The sequence below is a fragment of the Palaemon carinicauda genome, chromosome 20 (genome assembly GCF_036898095.1).
Source record: "Palaemon carinicauda isolate YSFRI2023 chromosome 20, ASM3689809v2, whole genome shotgun sequence".
In the NCBI taxonomy this organism is placed as follows: Eukaryota; Metazoa; Arthropoda; class Malacostraca; order Decapoda; family Palaemonidae; genus Palaemon; species Palaemon carinicauda.
This window is the reverse complement of record NC_090744.1, coordinates 112,241,512-112,262,770: the sequence shown is the minus strand read 5'-3', so window position 1 is coordinate 112,262,770 and position 21,259 is coordinate 112,241,512. Positions and strand designations below refer to the sequence as shown.

At 41.7% G+C, this 21,259-nt stretch overlaps 1 protein-coding gene across 1 annotated transcript in view; it reads left to right on the top strand.

Annotated features, from left to right (window-relative positions):
- Window positions 1-3,880, top strand: part of LOC137614375 (telomerase RNA component interacting RNase-like) — a 36,628-nt gene extending 32,748 nt beyond the window's left edge. The window contains exon 4 of the mRNA XM_068344162.1: window positions 2,759-3,880. Coding sequence (XP_068200263.1) covers window positions 2,759-2,869 — 111 coding nt within the window. The 3' untranslated portion in view covers window positions 2,870-3,880. The remainder of the gene's footprint in view (window positions 1-2,758) is intronic.
- The last annotated feature ends 17,379 nt before the right edge of the window (window positions 3,881-21,259 follow it).

Here is a 21,259-nt window from a genome sequence, read left to right as displayed (position 1 = left end):
GGATCCTTGTGGTCCGAGTTCCATAGATGTATGAATATAAATCTTTTGTAGCAATTCTCATATATGATGGACTATTTGCTTCTTATGGTGAAAATGAAAAGCTTCCGGTATATATTATGAGTCATTCACAGTAGAATACATTGACAACTACAGTAAACATTTTATACCTTTTGGATAAATTTATTTTAAATTTGTTGTATCAATTAATATCATTGTCAAAAGCAACCAAAATATTTTTAGTTTTATAGGTTGGGTTCATGATTTTCTAATTGCTTTTCATCCATACATAATTATAGAGTTTATTTTGTAAATTGCATATTAGGGTGTAACTTTGGATACAGTAATTTAAAGGTTTAAAGGTCGCTCATGAATGGCAAAGCCAAGGGACAGTGACATTGCCCTATCAAGCAGGACAGTCCCCTAGAGATTGACTGTATTACATATGATCAGTGCTCAAGCCCCCTCTCCACCCAAGCTAGAACCAAGGAGAAACATCCATGGTTGCTGATTCAGCAGATAGACATATAGGCATCCCCAGACCTGCCATCTTTAGTTCACAAGGATGGTGAGGTTGCAGCGACAAAAGGAACTAACGAGTTTGAGCGGGACTCTAACCCCATTCTGGCAATCACTAGGCGAGGATGCCACCGCAACGTTTAGATATTTTACTCCTAGCTTGTCGTCTTCATATTAACTAAAAAGGTCACAAAATAATACCAGTTTAGTATAAATACCAGTATTTCCTAGCTTGTCGTCTCCATATTATCTGAAAAGGTTACAAAATAATACCAGTTTAGTATAAATACCAATATTTCCTTGGGCTTATGATTTGTGATGGTGTCATAATTATCTGTTAGCAAAGGTGACAAGCATCCTCAAACATATACAATATAGTCATTAATCATTACTGTATTTTCGGCCATATCCTGTTTCTGTAATGAATACACAAAAGAAAAACCTACTGTAGTTTAAATCTGTAAGTGAACAAAACAATATAGTTCTTCAAATCTGTTGTGATACTTGGTAATGAGAATGGTGTGCACTATTCCCTTTGTTTTGAGATTTATTTTGATCGAGTATTGTACAAAAAACTGTAAATATTTTGGTTTGAGGGGGAAGGGAGGTTAGTCTACCAGAATTTTTATCGAATAAGTAAGTACAATACAGATAATTGTAAATATTTTGCTTGAAAGCACTGTGTGACATGGTGCTATTATGTGACTGTTTTTTGTTTTTATGATGTTATTCCCTGTCATAGCTTAATTCCTTATAAAGAGGAGTTTGTATATACAGTAGTACTGTAGTTTTGAAGTACATATCTCTAGATAGGTACTGTATTTCTCCTATAGTATAATTTGGCTTCAATCTATTGTACACTTGTTTTTTTTTTATGCTTAACCTGTTTTATGTGCTTACCTGCTTTAATGAGTCGGCCGTTATCATTCGCAAATTCAATTATTTGTCCGAGGGCTCAGAAATTCCATCGAGTAACACCTTTGATTATTCGAGGATTCACAGTTATATCACATTAAATACAGGAGAGGAATCAGAACTATAAAATAATGCACCTTGACTGGAAAGTGAAAAGACATAATTATGTAAGCTGGCTCGCTAGTGGTAGCTGATCAAAATACAAATCCACTCCTTTTTATAAGCAACACGTTATTAAGACCAAATACATCACAGTATTAGTGTTATATAACAAAGGAGAATTAAGTTGTGACGGATGCTGTTATAAAAGTTGAATTTTCAAACCCTTGTATTTCTTTTCCGTAAGGTTCTACTCTGTATTTGGTGTTTTATAACTGTGAATACTTTACCATATTTGGTGTTTGTATATAACTTTCAATACTGTTATCCTTGTATGTCTTCTCTCAAGGCTAAGATGCACAAGTTTTTATTTTTTTTATTTTTATAAGGGAAGGGTCAGTCTGGAAGTGTCAGTAAGGGGCCAGCAATTATTTGTAGATTTTCAACATCCGGAAATGTTGATATGAAAGTGTTTAGAGGTTTTGGGTATGGATCTGTGGCAGTATTATGAAGTCTTCGCTGATTGTATTGGTACTGTATTTTATATAAAATGATGAATTCAGCAATATTCTAGTCCCTTCTTATTATCCAGGTATCCAGAATGTTGGTACTGTACTGTATTACCCTATCTAGATGACCATTACTTTTCGAACATGTCAATTTCTTGATGGACTTCTAAGTTTAACTTTTAGCATTTGGTTCTCTTTAGATCCCAAATAATTTTTGTCTTTAACCCTTTTACCCCCAGGCTATGTGGAATTTTCTAACCCTTAACCCCCAGGAGTTTTTTTAATTTTTCAAGCACATTTTGCAATATATATTTTTTAAATTGCTCTAGCAGCCTTAATTTTCATCATAGAGAGGTCAGGTTGGTCTCGTTCTTTTGGAAAATGCCTGAAGTTTCTCAAAAAGTTGTCAAAAATATGCAAAAATAAAAATATAAATAGCAGTTTTTTGCAAGGACGTACCAGTACGTCCATGGGGGTAAAGGGATGAGTTTTGTGAAACGTACCAGTACGCCCATTGGGGGTAAAAGGGATAATTCTATTATTTAAAATCTCATTTATCCTCCTGGTTGTTGTTTTGGTTTGCATCAGTTGTTTTTGTAAATTACAGTATAAGGGTTGTATGATAGCTCCATTAACGTTGAAAGTGTTAAAAGGAAAGGTTTTAAGCGAGTCTTTTCGTACAATAGCAATTTTGTTTATATTCGTTTCATCTTTTGCAGCTGCCAGAGGGTGGAAAGACTGATGCCTGGTCTGAATACATGAACGAAGTGCGCAAATATAGGGAACAGTCGTGCGAAGAAGAAGGAAAGAGACGCCCCTTAGTGAAGTGATCGTGGGATGGTTGTCGTATTTGTGAACCGTGTAACCCTTTATTGTACGACGATACAGAAGGTTTCATTGCTCCTCTTCTTATTAGTCCAATAAAATCTTGCTTTTGGAAAATCAAGCCTTGGCATTTACTAGAGAAAGAGGCTCGATGCTAAGTGTACATAGACAACAGCAGAAGGTAATGCAAGCTAAGTGAAGAAGCAAGTGAACATTATATTAATTTACTGTGAATAGGATTTGTAAATTGAATTTCGTCAAAGACATCGCTGTCTTTTAGGTTTGGTTCATGTACATGAGACAGAGTTGAATTGTTGGAACGAGTTTTTTTTTTCTTTTTTCTTTCTTTTTTTTTGACTGTTTCATTGAAGTACAGTATTGCCAATATTTAGATTAGCACTTATTGATAAGCTACATTTCGACATTTGTTTTGATTTCAACTGGTTAATGAAATAAATTGATAATTCTTGATTTATTTAGATAGATGTAAGTAGAATTAACTTGTACATTTTGATGGTAAGGTCAAGCTGTATAGTTAGACCGTACCTAAAGGGTTTTTTAGTAAAAAAATAAAAGAGAAAAAGAAAAAAAAGGTGAGATTTTGTCTGACGCTAAAAGCTAGAGGGCATTATTATAATACATTATAGTACAATACTTATCTTAAGTTACGCTATCTCGATCTGCATAATACATAGAATTGAATTAGTTACAAAGTTGTTGAAGATGGCTACATACTTGTAAGCTTATGATTTTTCTGTGCATGAAATGCATACCAATGGGGTCTGTTTGACAAATTAACAAGTACCGGTACTTTCAAGTATATATATTCTCTTGCAAACATGTATGCTAAAATTTTAATCATATTCTAGAAATTGTTTTTTCAGTAATGACTGGGTTTCTATGCACACAAGTACAGTAATACATTTTTTTTTTTTTCTGATGTAAAGAGACTAAACTACTTACCTTTATAAGGGGTGTAGTTATTATCATTCCTAAATAGTAAATAAATACCAGTTTCTTGTTTATTTTCTTCATTCATTGGTTACCGCAGTATGTTACCTACTTTTATACTTAAAATATTATTGGTGAGGAAAGCGTTTGTTAGGCTGGCGAGGAAGTTCGGAACAAGTTTGCGGAAGTGTTGTCCTGTCTTTTGTGAATGGACTTAACTTTTCTATTAAATGTATTCAAACACAAATCAAATTGTAAATTACTCTTTGTTCCCATAATGTGGCTTTTGGAGAACCTGGGAGAATATTTTTGATAACCTAAGCCATTGTGGTATTACTGTATAATGAAAAGTAAATTATTGATACTTTGAATCTAGTCTAAACCAGGTTTGGTACTTTGGTCTCCTTGAGCAGTTATAAAAAGTATAGAGTTCATTCAATCCTTACGATAATGAACCTGACCAATTTTGCAAGTGTATCAGTAGAAAATTTTTGCTATCACGCTTCAGGGCCACCATAAAGTACTGTAAGATTTTTTTTATATATACCAGACCATGGCCGTTGATAAACCTATGAAGAAAAGAGATACAAATGCCTGAAATAACACCAAGTAATACAAAAAATACAGTAGATTAAAGTACAGGGCAACTGGAATATGATGAAGTTGTCAGTTTTTATGCATTGCTTAATAGCATAAAGGAAACTACAATTATCCAAGGCAAACCCATACTTATGCATGGCCCGCTCATACATGCACTTCTTTTTAAAAACACTTCAGGTATCCAGATTAGTTTAGCTACGGTAATTATCTTTCCATAAAAGTTAGCATCCAAATCAGTTTAGCTAATTATCCTGCCATAGAAACAGCCATCCGGATCAGTTTAGCTAATTATATTGCCATAGAAATAGCCATCCGGATCAGTTTAGCTAATTATCTTGTCATAGAAGTAGCCATCCGGATCAGTTTAGCTAATAATCTTGCCATAGAAGTTGGCATCCAGATCAGTTTAGCTAATTATATTGCCATAGAAATAGCCATCCGGATCAGTTTAGCTAATTATCTTGCCATAGAAATAGCCATCCAGATCAGTTTAGCTAATAATCTTGCCATAGAAGTTGGCATCCAGATCAGTTTGGCTAATTATCTTGCCATAGAAGTTGGCATCCAGATCAGTTGGCTAATTATCTTGCCATAGAAATAGCCACCTTGGTCAGTTTAGCTAATTGTCTGGCCAATGAAGTTGGCATCCGGATCAGTTTGGCTAATTATCTTACCATAGAAATAGCCATCCCTTTCAGTTTAGCTAATTATCTTGCCAATGAAATTGGCATCCAGGTCAGTTTGCCATGGAAGTTGGCATCCGGATCGGTTTAGCTAATTATCTTGCCATAATTTGTTGTATTGTCAATGCCCTTTTTTATAAATAAATATCTGTTGATGAGAGTCCTTATAATTTCCAGATTCCAGAGTTAATTTTGATTTTCACAAGTGAGATTTACAACTGTGTTGACTACATGAAATGGTCCATTAATTCACAAAACTAAAGGATATGAAAATCATCCGAAGATCTGTTAAGAAGCATTAATAGGTAAGCTTTAAGAAACCATTTCTTTTATCAGGATTTGAAGGACTTCTTTTTTTATATTTTTTTTCGTGTACTAAAATATTTAGAGACAAAAGAATTATGTATATGTAGGCAAGGAGTCATATACTCTATTGGTTTGTGTTAAGGACCTACTAGGAAATCCTCGATTACTAATTTATACCTTAAGCTGATCTTTTATAAATTGCCATTGCCTTTGCCGCTGATGATTTTAATTATATGGAGTTTGGTGAATGACTAAAAGTATTTATTGTATAACAAAGCAGTAAGAGTATCATTCCATAGGAAATTCTCGATTACTAATTATTTATACCTTAAGCTGGTTTTTTATAAATTGCCATTGCCTTTTCCTCTGATGATTATAATTCCATGAAGTATGGTGAATAACTAAAAGTATCTAATGTATAACAAAGCAGTAAGAGTATCATTACATTTTATGCATATGATTTACTATTATCTTCTCCCATGTTTATGCATCTAGATTCAATTAAAAATGGTTTAGCTTTGGAAAGGATAATATAAATGATAAAGTAGTAATCGTAATGATGTTTTCTGGAAGAAAAGGAAAATATGAGAAATGAATGAGAGGGAGGAATTTTTTTTTCGGTAAGATATAACATTGAACAGGCAAAAAAAAAAAAAACAGCATTTTTAAGGAAGAAATAAAAAAATCTAAGGTGAAAAATTGCAGTGAACATGTGGTTACCCAAAATCACAAAAGCATTATTTTGAGTCAGGCTGGAAAATGGATTAATGCAAGGGTTCATTGTATGACTGCATCACTCATTTGATACAACTGGTAATTTGTCTTATTATTATTATTATTATTATTATTATTATTACTTGCTAATCTATAACCCTAGTTGGGAAAGCAGGATGCTATATGGCCAGGGACCCCAACAGGGAAAATAGCCCAGTGAGGAAAGGAAACAAGGAAATATAAAATATTTTAAGAACAGTAACAACATTGAAATAAATATTTCCTTTAGGTAGTGTGATCAATAATGCATGCAATGTCTGCCACTCGACCTGAAAGTAGTTATACAGTAGTTTGGAAACCCATTCCAGACCCTACGATTCCACAGTCCATACGAAAATGTAAATTCGGTGTTTGAAATTCATTCTTGGATGAAGAATATCCTGAGTTTTGACTGCATACTGTTCTTAGGCTAGTTCTTTTGACAGTAAAATGCAACCTTATTGTGCATTTTGTCCACGTTTAGCTGTTAACCCTTTTACCCCCAAAGGACGTACTGGTACGTTTCACAAAACCCATCCCTTTACCCCCATGGACGTACCGGTACGTCCTTGCAAAAAAATGCTATAAAATTTTTTTTTTTTTCATATTTTTGTTAATTTTTTGAGAAAATTCAGACATTTTCCAAGAGAATGAGACCAACCTGACCTCTCTATGACAAAAATTAAGGCTGTTAGAGCAATTTGAAAAAAATATACTACAAAATGTGCTGAGAAAAAAGTAAGGGTTGGAAATTTCCAAAGAGCCTGGGGGTTAAAGGGTTAACATTGTAATGAAATTGTTACTACAGTAGTACCAAATGTATCCATTCAATACTGTGTTTTATCTCACATCAGCTGTTTGCTCCCAGCTGTCACAACCTAAACAAGAAATTCCTAAGTAAGCTCTTTGGTTAAGTATTGGAGAGCAAAGTGTAGTGAAGTTTGTTTCAGGGATTGACTGTTTGGTAGTTGAGATCAGATTAATTCCATTTTATGATAATCCTGTAAAGAGAAAACTTGAAAATATACTTTAATAAACTGCAATTTCACGTGGCTGTTTTTTATCAAAATCAAGGTTTCAATTTATAGAAGAATACCATCAAGTCAGAACTGAATTTACCAGAGATTTAATGACTTAATAATCTCAAAATCACCTTACAAAGTATTGGTCAAAAGATCATACTTTTCAAGGCACAAAACCAATGGCTAAGACCAATGGTTAGAAGCACTTTTTAAACTTTGGGCCTAAAGATCATGGTTTTTCAAGGCTCAAAATCAATGGTCGAAATCACTTTTCAAACTTTGTATCAAAAGATCATGGTTTTTCAAGGCTCAAAACCAATGGTCATAATCCGTTTTCCAGCTTAGGGTCAAAAGATCATGCTTTTCAAGGCTCAAAACCAACGGCTAAGACCAGTGGTCGAAATCGCTTTTCAAACTTTGGGTCAAAAGGGATCATGGTTTTTCAAGGCTCAAAACCAACTGCCAAGACCAATGGTCGAAATCACTTTTCAAACTTTGTGTCAAAAGATCATGGTTTTTCAAGGCTCAAAACCAACGGCTAAGATCAATGGTCGAAATCACTTTTCAAACTTTGGGTCAAAAGATCATGCTTTTCAAGGCTCAAAACCAACGGCTAAGACCAGTGGTCGAAATCACTTTTCAAACTTTGGGTCAAAAGATCATGCTTTTCTAGGCTCAAAACCAACGGCTAAGACCAATGGTCGAAATCACTTTTCAAACTTTGTGTCAAAAGATCATGGTTTTTCAAGGCTCAAAACCAACGGCTAAGATCAATGGTCGAAATCACTTTTCAAACTTTGGGTCAAAAGATCATGCTTTTCAAGGCTCAAAACCAACGGCTAAGACCAGTGGTCGAAATCACTTTTCAAACTTTGGGTCAAAAGATCATGCTTTTCTAGGCTCAAAACCAACGGCTAAGACCAATGGTCGAAATCACTTTTCAAACTTTGTGTCAAAAGATCATGCTTTTCAAGGCTCAAAAACAACGGCTAAGACCAATGGTCGAAATCACTTTTCAAACTTTGTGTCAAAAGATCATGCTTTTCAAGGCTCAAAACCAACGGCTAAGACCAATGGTCGAAATCACTTTTCAAACTTTGTGTCAAAAGATCATGCTTTTCAAGGCTCAAAACCAACGGCTAAGACCAATGGTCGAAATCACTTTTCAAACTTTGTGTCAAAAGATCATGCTTTTCAAGGCTCAAAACCAACGGCTAAGACCAATGGTCGAAATCACTTTTCAAACTTTGGGTCAAAAGATCATGCTTTTCTAGGCTCAAAACCAACGGCTAAGATCAATGGTCGAAATCACTTTTCAAACTTTGTGTCAAAAGATCATGCTTTTCAAGGCTCAAAACCAACGGCTAAGACCAATGGTCGAAATCACTTTTCAAACTTTGGGTCAAAAGATCATGCTTTTCAAGGCTCAAAACCAACGGCTAAGACCAATGGTCGAAATCACTTTTCAAACTTTGGGTCAAAAGATCATGCTTTTCTAGGCTCAAAACCAACGGCTAAGATCAATGGTCGAAATCACTTTTCAAACTTTGTGTCAAAAGATCATGCTTTTCAAGGCTCAAAACCAACGGCTAAGACCAATGGTCGAAATCACTTTTCAAACTTTGGGTCAAAAGATCATGCTTTTCAAGGCTCAAAACCAACGGCTAAGACCAATGGTCGAAATCACTTTTCAAACTTTGGGTCAAAAGATCATGCTTTTCAAGGCTCAAAACCAACGGCTAAGACCAATGGTCGAAATCACTTTTCAAACTTTGGGTCAAAAGATCATGCTTTTCAAGGCTCAAAACCAACGGCTAAGACCAATGGTCGAAATCACTTTTCAAACTTTGGGTCAAAAGATCATGCTTTTCAAGGCTCAAAACCAATGGTTAAGACCAATAGTCGAAATCACTTTTCAAGCTTAGGGTCAAAAGATCTTGGTTTTCAAGGTTCAAAACCAACAGCTAATACCCAGTTTAAAAGTGTGCTAATATCAAACAATGATGCATCATATTCCCCTGAGGTTAATAATGCAATCTTGTTCAGGAAAGCTACAGCACTTTTGTTACTAATAAGTAAAGTAGCATAGATCTAAAACTTTTTAAGTAAAGAACAAAACTGAAGATTGATTCCTAAGATACGTTGGTAGTTGTCTTTTCAACACTTGAAATTTGGAGTTTATTTTTGGATCCTGATTCCAAGTGACCTATTAATCCTTTTTACATTTCTTTGACTTGGGTCAGTTTTATGTTGAACTTCCTACAACGTTGTAATGTATGTTATTACTTATTAGTTAAGTGAAATTGGAAATCTGTACGCTCAAAAGTGGTCATGCTTAGATTACATTGTGGTCCTTACTGATAATTTCAGGTTTAAGCAATAATTTTTTCATTCTTTAAGCAATCGATCTCAAAGTAATCAACGTGGTTTAATTTTTTCTTCCAACTTTGACAGAAAAATGTAATTTTACCAGTGTGTCTTGCAGGAGATTATTGTTTTTTTTTATCCTTTTTGTTTCTTTATTTGTTAGAATATGTAGGTGGCATGCAGATGAGTCGACAATCTATCAGGTCTCCCCTTGGTGATGTTGCTCTTTAATTCCTCCCATGAGGAGTACATTGCTACAACAGCAGCAATATATTTTGCTGATTTTCCCTTTTCAGTTTTCATTGCTAACTTCCGCTTGTTCTCTTAACCTTTGTTAATCTTGTGGTTCAGTGCCCTGCCCTTCTCTTGCTGTCCGAACAATTCTGCCGTCTTAAAAATTATTCTCGGGCAAGATCATTTTCATTTTTGGATTTTGCTTTACAGGGTTAGGTCCTCAGGCAAGGCCTGTTTTGCCTACTGTATGTAATGAGAAGCATAATCTCATCCAGACTTTGGCTTGGTCCCATGCTTAGTTTTTTCTGGCCTTTCTATTGGGCTATACCCTGCAACTTGAGTACCTACAGTACAATGCAGGACTTAAGACTAGCTGACATCCACTTTTCATTAATTAATCAAAATAAGTTTGATATTTTAACACCACATCTATCAGCACTTTCCTCTTGCAAAATCTTCCTTATTTGGGCTGATATTTTATGGCCATGAAATAGTCATTCCGTAATCACCACTCAAATTGTCTTATATGTATATGTTCATATTTCTACTGCATAGAAGTACAGTATGGCAGTAATTTTTCATTGTTGCTAATACATGTACCTTGTCTCAAGATCTGATCTTGAATTTTGATACAGTAGATATATATACTAAGAGTGAGCATTCTTATTCCAGGCTCACAGCAAATCTTTCCAAGGCTCTGTTCATTACTGCTGGGCATACTGTAGCCTAGCACTGGATGTATATTATGTGGCTGTAGGTCCTTTTAAATTCCTTGTTGCCTTTGCCACATTCAAAGAGTTTGCAAAAGGTATACATTCACCCCTGTCTGTTTGTTAGTTTAATTATTTTTTTATATTGTGGTCAACTTTATGCAAAAACTACTGTACTGATTTTAACCAAACTTGCTAATCATGTTGAGTATGACCCAAGGATGAATATGTAACATTTTGGATAAAGTACATCAAAGTACAAGTATGCATCAGTACTTTAAGAATAAATGCAGTTTAGTAAATGGCAAATTTGTTCCGTAACCGAAATACAAACCACGCTATTTACAAAGGGTTATTACTTTTAGCGTAGCTGAAATGGCGAGCCATTAGAATTTAACGAGGGTGTATTACCCCCGCGCTAGTTAGCGGGGGGGTAGGGGAGTGGTAGCTAGCTACCCCTCCTCCCCCTCACACACAGGTGAATACTCACTTTCACTTTTGGCTCGGACTGTGACAGACGTCTCTGTCTTGGTCCTCGCTTGGCAGCCATTGTCTGTTTTGTCTTTACTTAATCGCTTACTTTTCTTTTACTCAATATATATGTAAACATGTTTTCATGTTTGTATATATATTTGAGTATAGAAATAAATAAGTTTCCTTTTCAGATGTGTGTGTGTAGTGTACGATATCTACGTGGAGGCCTCGGCAGTTAGGCCACCACGGCCTAATTTTATGGGTTGCGATCGAGTTTGACTTCGGTCTTTCTCTCTCTCTCTCTCTTGAGGTCGTTCACCCTTTTACTATGTTTTACTACGCCCTTGTAGCTTCCTTCCCGTGTGGGTGGGGTTGCTACGCCGTACATTTTGTCTCAATTAGTTTATGAATCTAATTGTAGTTGTTAATTTTTCAGCTTGTAGAACGATTCCTTTCGGGGTTTTCGTTTTTTCTTTAGTGTTCATTCATTTTTAAATTACATAATTACATAGTTACATAATTTAATTGTTATAATTCTGTTTTGGTTACAGCTCTCCTTCCGCGAGTGTAAGTGGTTGTGAGGGCACGTGCCTGTTGTGTAATTCTTGTTCCTTTTCCTCGGGATTCCTCTTCGGAGCCTTCCCGGGGGAATGAATGTGTACTAATATTATTTGTTTTATTTTTTTTTTTACAGTTACCGATCTAGTTCGTTTCTGTAATATAGCAACGGTGTGAGCTGTCTGGTTGAGTCCTGGGGATTCGGCTGTTGCTGCCTCCCCCCTTGTATTGTCGTCAGGGGCGTGTCTCCTTCTACTGGTAGTACTCCCGTGTCGACGGACAGCTCTCCAGTTCATTTTAGAACAGTCAGGAGGCTTGCCTCCTTGGGCGGATAACTTTCCTTCCGAGGGAAGTTTTTTCCTGTCCAGGCTTGAGCTTTTCCTCTTTTGGGGGGTTCTTCTCTTGCCTTTTTTTCGTGCGACTATGCTCTTGGTGCTGAGCGGTCGCACCTGCAGTTTCGCTCAAGGGGCTGGGCAACTGCAGGAGCTCCTCTTCGGAGGATTGCCCCTTTTAGGTCACTGGCTGACCAGTCTCTTCCACGAAGTGTTTCTCTTTCGTTCGCGAGAGAGTACACTCATAGAGACTCCTCTTCGGAGGTTTCTTCTGTTGCTGTTGCTGTTGGCCTCCCTCGCCGTAAGGCCCTCCGTCCGCCTCGTCGTAAGGGCCTCTCATCTCCCTATAAGGGTGCTTGAGGCGCCTTTTTGAATCTCCGTTTGCAGCCTACAACTTCTTTTTCTCGATCTTCCGTCTTGGTGCAGATGGACAGCAGTCTAATCTCGTCTTCCGACGGGCAACGGTCTTCCCGACGGACAACGGTCTTCCCGACGGACAGCGGTCTTCCGACGGACATCAGTCTCCCGGCGGACAACGATCCCTTCGGGGCAAAGGGTTGCCCCCACGGGGGTTCTTCCCTTGCGTGTCAGGGTTTCCCTGCGCGCCCTTCTGTTCGTCAGCGCTCTCCTGTTTGTCAGCGCTTTCAAGATGATCTTCCCTACCCTCAACTGCGGATGCTGATCGCCATCGCGCGACCCTCAACTGCGGATGCTGATCGCCATCGCGCGACCCTCAACTGCGGATGCTGATCGCCATCGCGCGACCCTCAACTGCGGATGCTGATCGCCATCGCGCGACCCTCAACTGCGGATGCTGATCGCCATCGCGCGACCCTCAACTGCGGATGCTGATCGCCATCGCGCGACCCTCAACTGCGGATGCTGATCGCCATCGCGCGACCCTCAACTGCGGATGCTGATCGCCATCGCGCGACCCTCAACTGCGGATGCTGATCGCCATCGCGCGACCCTCAACTGCGGATGCTGATCGCCATCGCACAACCCTGAACGATTGCCCGCTTACGCATGCTGCTCCTCATCGCACCACCCTGAACGATCGCCCTCCTGCAGATGCTGATCACCATCGCACCCTTTCACGCGATCATTCACCTGCGCATGCTGCTCGCCATCGCACAACCCTGAACGATTGCCCGCTTACGCATGCTGCTCCTCATCGCACAACCCTGAACGATCGCCCTCTTGCGGATGCTGATCACCATCGCACCCTTTCACGCGATCATTCACCTGCGCATGCTGCTCGCCATCGCACAACCCTGCACGATTGCCCGCTTACGCATGCTGCTCCTCATCGCACCACCCTGAACGATCGCCCTCCTGCAGATGCTGATCACCATCGCACCCTTTCACGCGATCATTCACCTGCGCATGCTGCTCGCCATCGCACAACCCTGCACGATTGCCCGCTTACGCATGCTGCTCCTCATCGCACAACCCTGAACACTCGCCCTCTTGCGGATGCTGATCACCATCGCACCCTATCACGCGATCATTCACCTACACATGCTGCTCGCCATCGCTTACCGCCAGCGATCTTCTTCACCTACGCGGCAGCACGATCCCTCGCCGTCACGCCCATTCGCCTGCGCGCCCGCGCGATCGCTCGCCTGCGCGCCCGCGCGATCGCTCGCCTGCGCGCCCGCGCGATCGCTCGCCTGCGCGCCCGCGCGATCGCTCGCCTGCGCGCCCGCGCGATCGCTCGCCTGCGCGCCCTCGCGACCGCTCGCCTGCGCGCCCGCGCGACCACTCGCCTGTGCGCCCGCGCGACCATTCGCCTTTGCGCGACCGTTCGCCCTCGCGCGACCATAGTTCGCGGCGAATTCCACAGCCGGTGGTAGCAGCAGGGACGCGTGCTCCTAGGCGGCACTCGGGATCACCTCCATCCAAGCACAGGTTGGTAGTGCAGGACGAAGACAGGTCAGTACAGCATTCTTCCCACCTTCTTTTCAGGCAGGAACCGTCGTGTCCTCTCCAAAGGATCGCCCGATCCCTTTCACCTTAGCGAGGATTTCGGACTCTGTGTCCTTGGAGCAGCAGACATGGTTTGATCCGCTGGCACGGGCGTTAATGAGGGTTATGAAACCAGCACTCACCGGCCAGGGTAACAAACCAGCGGCTGTCTCTCCTACGCTGAAGAGAAAGAGAGGAGTGGACTTCGTGGTGACTTCCCCCAGGGCGAAGTTGGTTCCCAAGAGGTTGGTCTCGAGGGTCCCCTCTCCTGCACGAGTACTCTCTCCTTCTCCCGCCCTGGAAGGATTTTTGGCGGGGGGGGCTTTCCGTTGAAGATTTCTCCATCGGACAAGGGGTGACTGCTTACCTCTTCCTCTGGGAGCTTACCAGGTTCTTTCCCTCCTCGGTTACGGCCCGAGGTTTGGTTCAAGGAAGCTACAGGAAGATCAAGGGTACTTTCCTCCTCTCGAGCTCAGGCACCTTGGCCTTTCGTCGTTAGGTATCTACTTGCGGACAAGCTCGATGTTGTACCATCTGGACGCACTGACTGAAGGCTTCCTTCGGGTGTCTCATCTGTGGAGGTCAACGACCTCAGACACCCTTCCATCCTTGAGAAGAGTTTTGTCTTTGCCCAAGGACAGAGACTTAAACATCTGCTGTACGGAGTAAATCGACTTCCGGTTTCACTCCTCCAAGGCGCTTTCTTCCAGACTCTGCAGGGCTCCAGCTCCCTTTTCTTTCAACCACGTCGGCCTAAGTTATCGGCTACGACAACTGGGACAAGGTGTCCAATTGCAGTTTCCTCCTGTCAGGAACAGATGGCACGGGAGACTCCCCCGGGGGGGCATAGTCCTAAAAGGAGTTCACGAACTCTAGGATTGCAGGTTTTTTCGCTGGGAGGATGCTTAAGGTTACTCATCCGAATGACAGCTTCCCGATGCCCATTCCCGCACAATCTCTGTGAGTAGCCAAGGATATCGCGCCTGCCGTCTCTGTCAGCGAATTCAGTGTCTCTGAACCTCTATGCCATAGCATCAGCAGAGTTGCCCGGTTGGGCAGAATGATCCATACCTTAGGCGAAGGTCTTCCTTAGGATCATCGACGGCTTCACCCCCGGCCCCCTCAGTCGATCCTTTCTTGTAAGGAAGGATCTGAGAGGGGATGTCCATAGTCGACCTCTCAGCCCTGATCAAGTTTGTCGAACAAACTTCGGCCAGCGTAGACCAGCAGAATCGATCAGACTGGTAACGAGGCGACAGGACTCCTTTAACCCTGGATCGGAAGGACGGGTACTTTCAGTTTCCATTCCATCCATCTTCCAGGGTGCTCGTCGAATTCAGCCTAAACTGCAAGTATTCCTGCTTATGATGCAGTGTGGCTATCCCGCCGTGGCATAGCAGGTTTGTTTCCCCAGAGAACTCTCCCTGCCTTCCTCTTGGCCGCTCAGGTGCAGACTTCCGCCTCCTCTGCTGTTTGGAGGGCTGGTCAACTCCGGTAGGCTCGGGTTTCGACCTTCTTCAGCGCCGGGAAAAGCTTCCGAATGCTGACCATGAGTGTGGGCTCATGGTATTTTGCTTGGAGCCTTCTCTTCCTCTGCCTCAACATCTGGAGTATCTGGCCATGATATTGAGTCAACCGCCTTACCACGTTGGAAACCCCGCTTCTCGTCCGTCCAGCGAGGTTAAGCAACGTCGGTACTTGGATGGGTGACCACCTGGGGACGCCAGATTCTGTTACCACATCCTCCGAGCCTTCCTTTCGGTTGACTGTGGCAAGACTGAGGAGAGTCGCAGTACCTGTTCTCAGTCAAGCAGAGTTTTCAGCCCTACCTTGGAACGTTTCCTAGTTCTTCTTTCCTCATTGACCCGTTTATAGTCCGAACGGTCGCCTCAGGATAAGTTCCATGTGGGGCGATCCAAGTTCCGGTGGCTTCAGGCAATGTTTAACCGGACTCCCTGGCCCTATGGGACCAGCGGAACTATTAAACCTGCAATGGGTGTTGACCTATGGAGCCTCTTGATGGTAGTGGATATTCTCGTCCTTTCCCCACATTCTTGATGCGGTTCTCGGACTCGTCAAAGGAAAGGGGGGGGGGGCATGTTCCGGTCCAGGCCTATGGTCAAGACCTGAAGGATACCTCTCCATCATTCAGGCAGGCTTAAGGGCCTTAGTCTGGCCCCTCTTCAGATCCTACCGCTCCTGCCAAGTCGCCCCGTTGCGTGTCGACTTCATGCTAACCAGCAGGGGACGCATTTTCACACCTTCACATCTTGCAGTAGAGATACCGGGATGATTGAGATTCTCTCAATTCCACCATCGGCTCTCTCATTCCAGGCAGGGGAATGTTTCTCTCAGACTATCCGAGCAGAGCCTCATAGAGAGAGTGTACCTAAGGGTCTTTGACCTTGGGTAACCAGCAAGTGCTGGTCTGGGGGACCTGATCGCGACAGCTTGGAACCTCAAGCTTCCGCTAGTTTTCCCCCCAGTCTCAGACCCCGAGACTCTGGCAAGATGCATTCCGGTGATGGTGGGACAACTTCGACGCCTGCGTCTTCCCTCCTTTTTGTCTGCGGACAATGGGTCTCAACAAAACCAGGTTGTCTGTCAACCTTTCAATGGGAGAGCTCCACTGGGACTATGCGCAGAACGGTTTCTGGACCCTCTGCTTCCCCTGACGGAACTCCCGGGAGAGCTTCTCCCACGGCGCAGACTACTCAAGCAACCACACTGCGACATCTCTCCCGAACCGGGGCGTCGCTTCGGCTTCATGCCTGGAGACACTACGCTTCCTCCTCTAGAAGAGACAACCCGCTACAGTCGCGGTACGGAGGTCGCGTCATCTGCGATAGTCATCCACAGGGGTCTCCCAGGCAAAGTGAAGAGTCTAAGGTGGTTGGTGCCGTGGGAGATATACCTCTTCCCGTGAGGCCTCTTCTCCAGCAATAACGGTCTTATTGCCTTTCGGCGGGAGGAAACTCCTTTCCGCTCTTGGCAATGAAGCCTGTCGCTCAGCCTTTCCCTGACCTTCAGGCTTAAAGGAATAACTTTTTCCTGCCCGCTGGATCTATCCTCGCTCATGCGAAGCTACGATCGTCCCTGCCCTAGTCGGAGGAAGACCTCCAACTTGGAGCATGGCTCGGACTTTTAGTCCTTTAAGAGATCTTCTCAAGACCCTTTTACGACAGGCCTCGGATTGTATTCCGCCTTGGGTCTTCTGCTCACTCTGGCCACGGCCAGTGTGTAAGCAATCTTCTTGGTCTCTTACTACTCCCCCCCTTTCTAAGGAAGAGGGGAAGGCAACATTCAGGCTCGCTCCTGAGTTGTTGGCTAGACTCAGAATCTGAGGGTCCCGACCCTTCGGTCCGATTCATTCAAGATTTTGAGTCTCCATTCTGTGTCTGATGTCCCAAGACCTTCTCTTTCTTGCCAGTACAGGAATCGAGAGGTTAGCGCTGGGAACAGCTGCAGTTTGGCCTCAGTTGCAGCCGATTTGGGAACACAAGGAGGACATGGGGGGAGAGTCACCAGTATAACCTCTTCAGCCCGGACTCAAGGACATTCATCTCGACCTGTCTTCAGACCCTCCCCCGTCACGTCGCCCTACAGCACGATGTTGGATACATCGCAACGTCCCTCGCCTTCGAGTAATACTACTCTGTGACGCAGGTGCTACAAGCTGGAGTCTGGAAGCGTCTGATGACCTTCGCAGCCCGCTTCCTGCAGGGCGTGACCCACAGGAGTCTCGATACGTTTTCTATCGCTCTGTGGTGGCTACACAACAGCTGGTCTAACCTCAGGCTCCTTTTTGGACAGGTAGCAGAAGGTTGAGGGCATTGTTATCAGGTTTTAGTCTGCATGAACGAAAGAAGTATGTCTGGCCCTTACTTCTTTCTTCATCATCCCCTCTACGGGGAAGCAGCATCCTGGTCTCTGCATAGCTGACCTCGAACCTCTGCAGGTAAACCATGCTTCCTTGTGTTCCGAGTATTGAGTCAATACTGTCGCGTCCCCCATACCCTGACGAGGTGGTATTGGGAACGTCCTAACCCAGAGTTCCTTCTGGAACTCCAGGTCAACTGCCTAGGACGGGTCACACTTCTTCCTTCACACACAAGCTTACGTAGGCCACATGGTTCCTTGCGGTGCAAGGAACTTGTGAGGTGCAGGGACTCCTTTTCTCGAGTGCGACTCACTCGGATTCTGAGTCCCCGGGTAAAGCCAAAGCCAGTATGGCTGGGGACTTTCCACCCTTCCTAAGGGATAAGTCACCCTTTGTAAATAGCGTGGTTTGTATTTCGGTTACGGAACAAATGACAAATTCGAAGATAATTTGTATTTTTCCTAACCATACAAACCTTAGCTATTTACACATATTTGCCCGCCAGCCCTGTCCCCCAAGACAAGTCCTACCTCTAAGTGAAAGTGAGTATTCACCTGTGTGTGAGGGGGAGGAGGGGTAGCTAGCTACCACTCCCCTACCCCCCCGCTAACTAGCGCGGGGGTAATACACCCTCGTTAAATTCTAATGGCTCGCCATTTCAGCTACGCTAAAAGTAATAACCCTTTGTAAATAGCTAAGGTTTGTATGGTTAGGAAAAATACAAATCATCTTCGAATTTGTCATATTTTGGTAATTTATTTTTTGTTTGTGAACAACATTATGCAAAAACTACTGAGCCAATTTCAACGAAACTTGGTGGACATGTTGGGTATGACCCAATGACAAATCCTTTAGATTTTCAGGAAAATACATCGCAAGTTCAAGTATGCAGTAGAGTTAAGAACAGAATAAGACTGCTTGGCATGTTAAAGGTATGCTCTCCACTGAGTGCCCCTCTAGTTTAGCCATGCTTTGCTCCAAATTACTCGTTCGACAATTGGGTTTTTCTTTTTCAAGGCAAAACCGAAAGGGCATCTCATTCTTCCCAATGAAGTCTTTCAAGTGCTCAGCGCCAAACCTGAATCGCACCATGTTCCATTTCATTCATAACAACTATAAAAGTTTCATTCATTATTTGCAAGCTGGACTTTGTATTGATCATGGTTTTATAAGCAATGGCATGCTACCGCAACTCCCTATGTCAAACCAAACTCTATGATGCAAATGTATGCTTTTTTAGATAATTTCTTGTCCACTGTTTTTATGGCATTACAAATACTAACCTACAGTCTAATCATATTTAATGGATTTAATTAATTCTCCATTCTGCTGTATTTTAGGAGAAATTTTAACGGACTTTTACATAGGAAAAATCTATTTTTGGGTGAGATAGCCATGTCGTCCTGATGGAAGGTCCTTCCGGCAGCTTCCTACTGTATATTTCTGTGAGTAATATTACAAGAAAATTACCGTCAGGTATCACAGGGTTCTAACCCCCGGAACGACTATCCTAAGATATAGTGCATAATCGGGGACGTATCGGTTAAGGGTCATAATGACCCTATCCCATAAGGACTTAGTGCTGTCAGTACAGATCACAAGGTGCATTGAATGAACTACTGTACTGTACTTGGTTTTTGCAACCTCATTTTGGTCTTCAGTTGGACATGTTTTTTAACCTTTCACCATACAGTACTTTCCATCCTCTTTAAACTTTTAAATTGTAGGTTTTCCCTCCTACCCGTGTTGCATCGTCCCACCAAATGTTCTAGGAGTGTGTAGTGTCTGGCCATATAAATAGCCTTAGTTCAGTGCCATATGTCCCTAATTCTAAGAATCAAACCTAGGGCCTTATACTGAAAACAGACCCCGGGTCACCTCATGGCACGTATCACTCCGCCAGAGGTTACCCCGCATAGAAAACGGGAGTAGGGTAAACTACAAAAAAAAATCCGGTCATTTGGGAGGAGATCCCAGATACTCCTAAGAAAGTAGTTCGAGTTAAGTACTGTTAGGAAAAATACAAATTACTTAAAATTTGTGATTTTTTGCTATCTTTCGAAAAATGGAATTCCAAAACATTATCTTGCTTGTTCCGTAACAAGGAGGGGTTGCTAGTTTATGAAAATACCTTTACTTTCATACCAAGATCATAATGCTTTCAGCTCTAACGGAGAGGACTGCTGGTCATTTAGGATCAATGTACATACTGTATAGCGATCCCCAGAAGGGGCAAATACAGCATTGACTGTTGCATCCTATTAGTTTTGAAGCGTCTCTTGCAGTCGCATTGTATTAATTTCCTCTTGGTATTTTCTTTACACATTAATTTTGTTATTTCTTAATGAAAATATTTTTAAATCCTAATGCTTTCACAGAGTTCTAGTCAACGTTTCCGTATCAAAATAGGCTGTATGTCGCATAGGGTGTATCTGTACATATTAAATAACAAACTGAAGACTTTTAATGCCAAAAATGGAAAGAATATGGACTTGATTCCTTACATCCATAGTATACTAAACAGCTACTTTAACTATATATCTGGAACTTAAACAAGCTGTGTCGAAAACGGTGATCCGTCAAATGTTACATTACATAATGTACTTTTAGAATTTAAATAGATATTATTAGAGGAAGAAAAAAATATTCATTATTTAATCAGCGATGAAATATCGAATTTGAGAGCCATCGAAATCTGACCACCCTCACGTAATGCATCCAATAATTATATTATTTATTGGAATGTGAAAAGGGATTAACAGCGAGTTAATACTATGAACCTATTCAAATATGCTTATAATATGTTAATTACAGGTTTTCGTCAATTGGAAGCTATTTTTAGCATTTCTATTAATTTTATGATATTGGTAACTCATAGTCAGTCACCCATGGTAGAGAGTGAATTATAATTTTAACGTTTCGAAAGCAAAATTTTGTTTAGATAGAAATTCGTTGTATTATTATTTAATATGATTATTACTTGCTAAGCTACAATCCTAGTTGGAAAAGCAGAATGCTATAAGCCCAAGGGCTTCAACAGGGAAAATAGCCCAGTGAGGAAAGAGAATAAGGAAATTACAAGTGAAGTTGTTAACAATTAAAATAAAATATTTCATGAACCACAACATTATAACAAATCTTTCACATATAAACTATAAAAACTGTAAAAAAAAAGAGGAAAAGAAATAAGATAGAATAGTGTGCCCTCAAGCAAGAGAACTATACCCCAGGACAGTGAAAGACCATGGTACAGAGGCTATGGCACTATCCAAGACCAGAAAACAATGGTTTGATTTTGGAGTGTCCTCCTTATTGAAGAGCTGCTTACCATAGCTAAAGAGTCTCTTCTACCCTTACCAAGAGGAAAGTAGCCACTGAACAGTCATATTGCAACAGTTAACCCTTCGAGCAAAGAAGAATTGTTTGGTAATCTCAGTATTGTCAGGTGTATGAAGACAGGAGAATATGTAAAGAATAGGCCAGACTATTCAGTGTGTGTAGGCAAAAAGAAAATGAGCCGTAACTAGAGAAAAGGGTCCAATGTAGTCCTGTCTGGC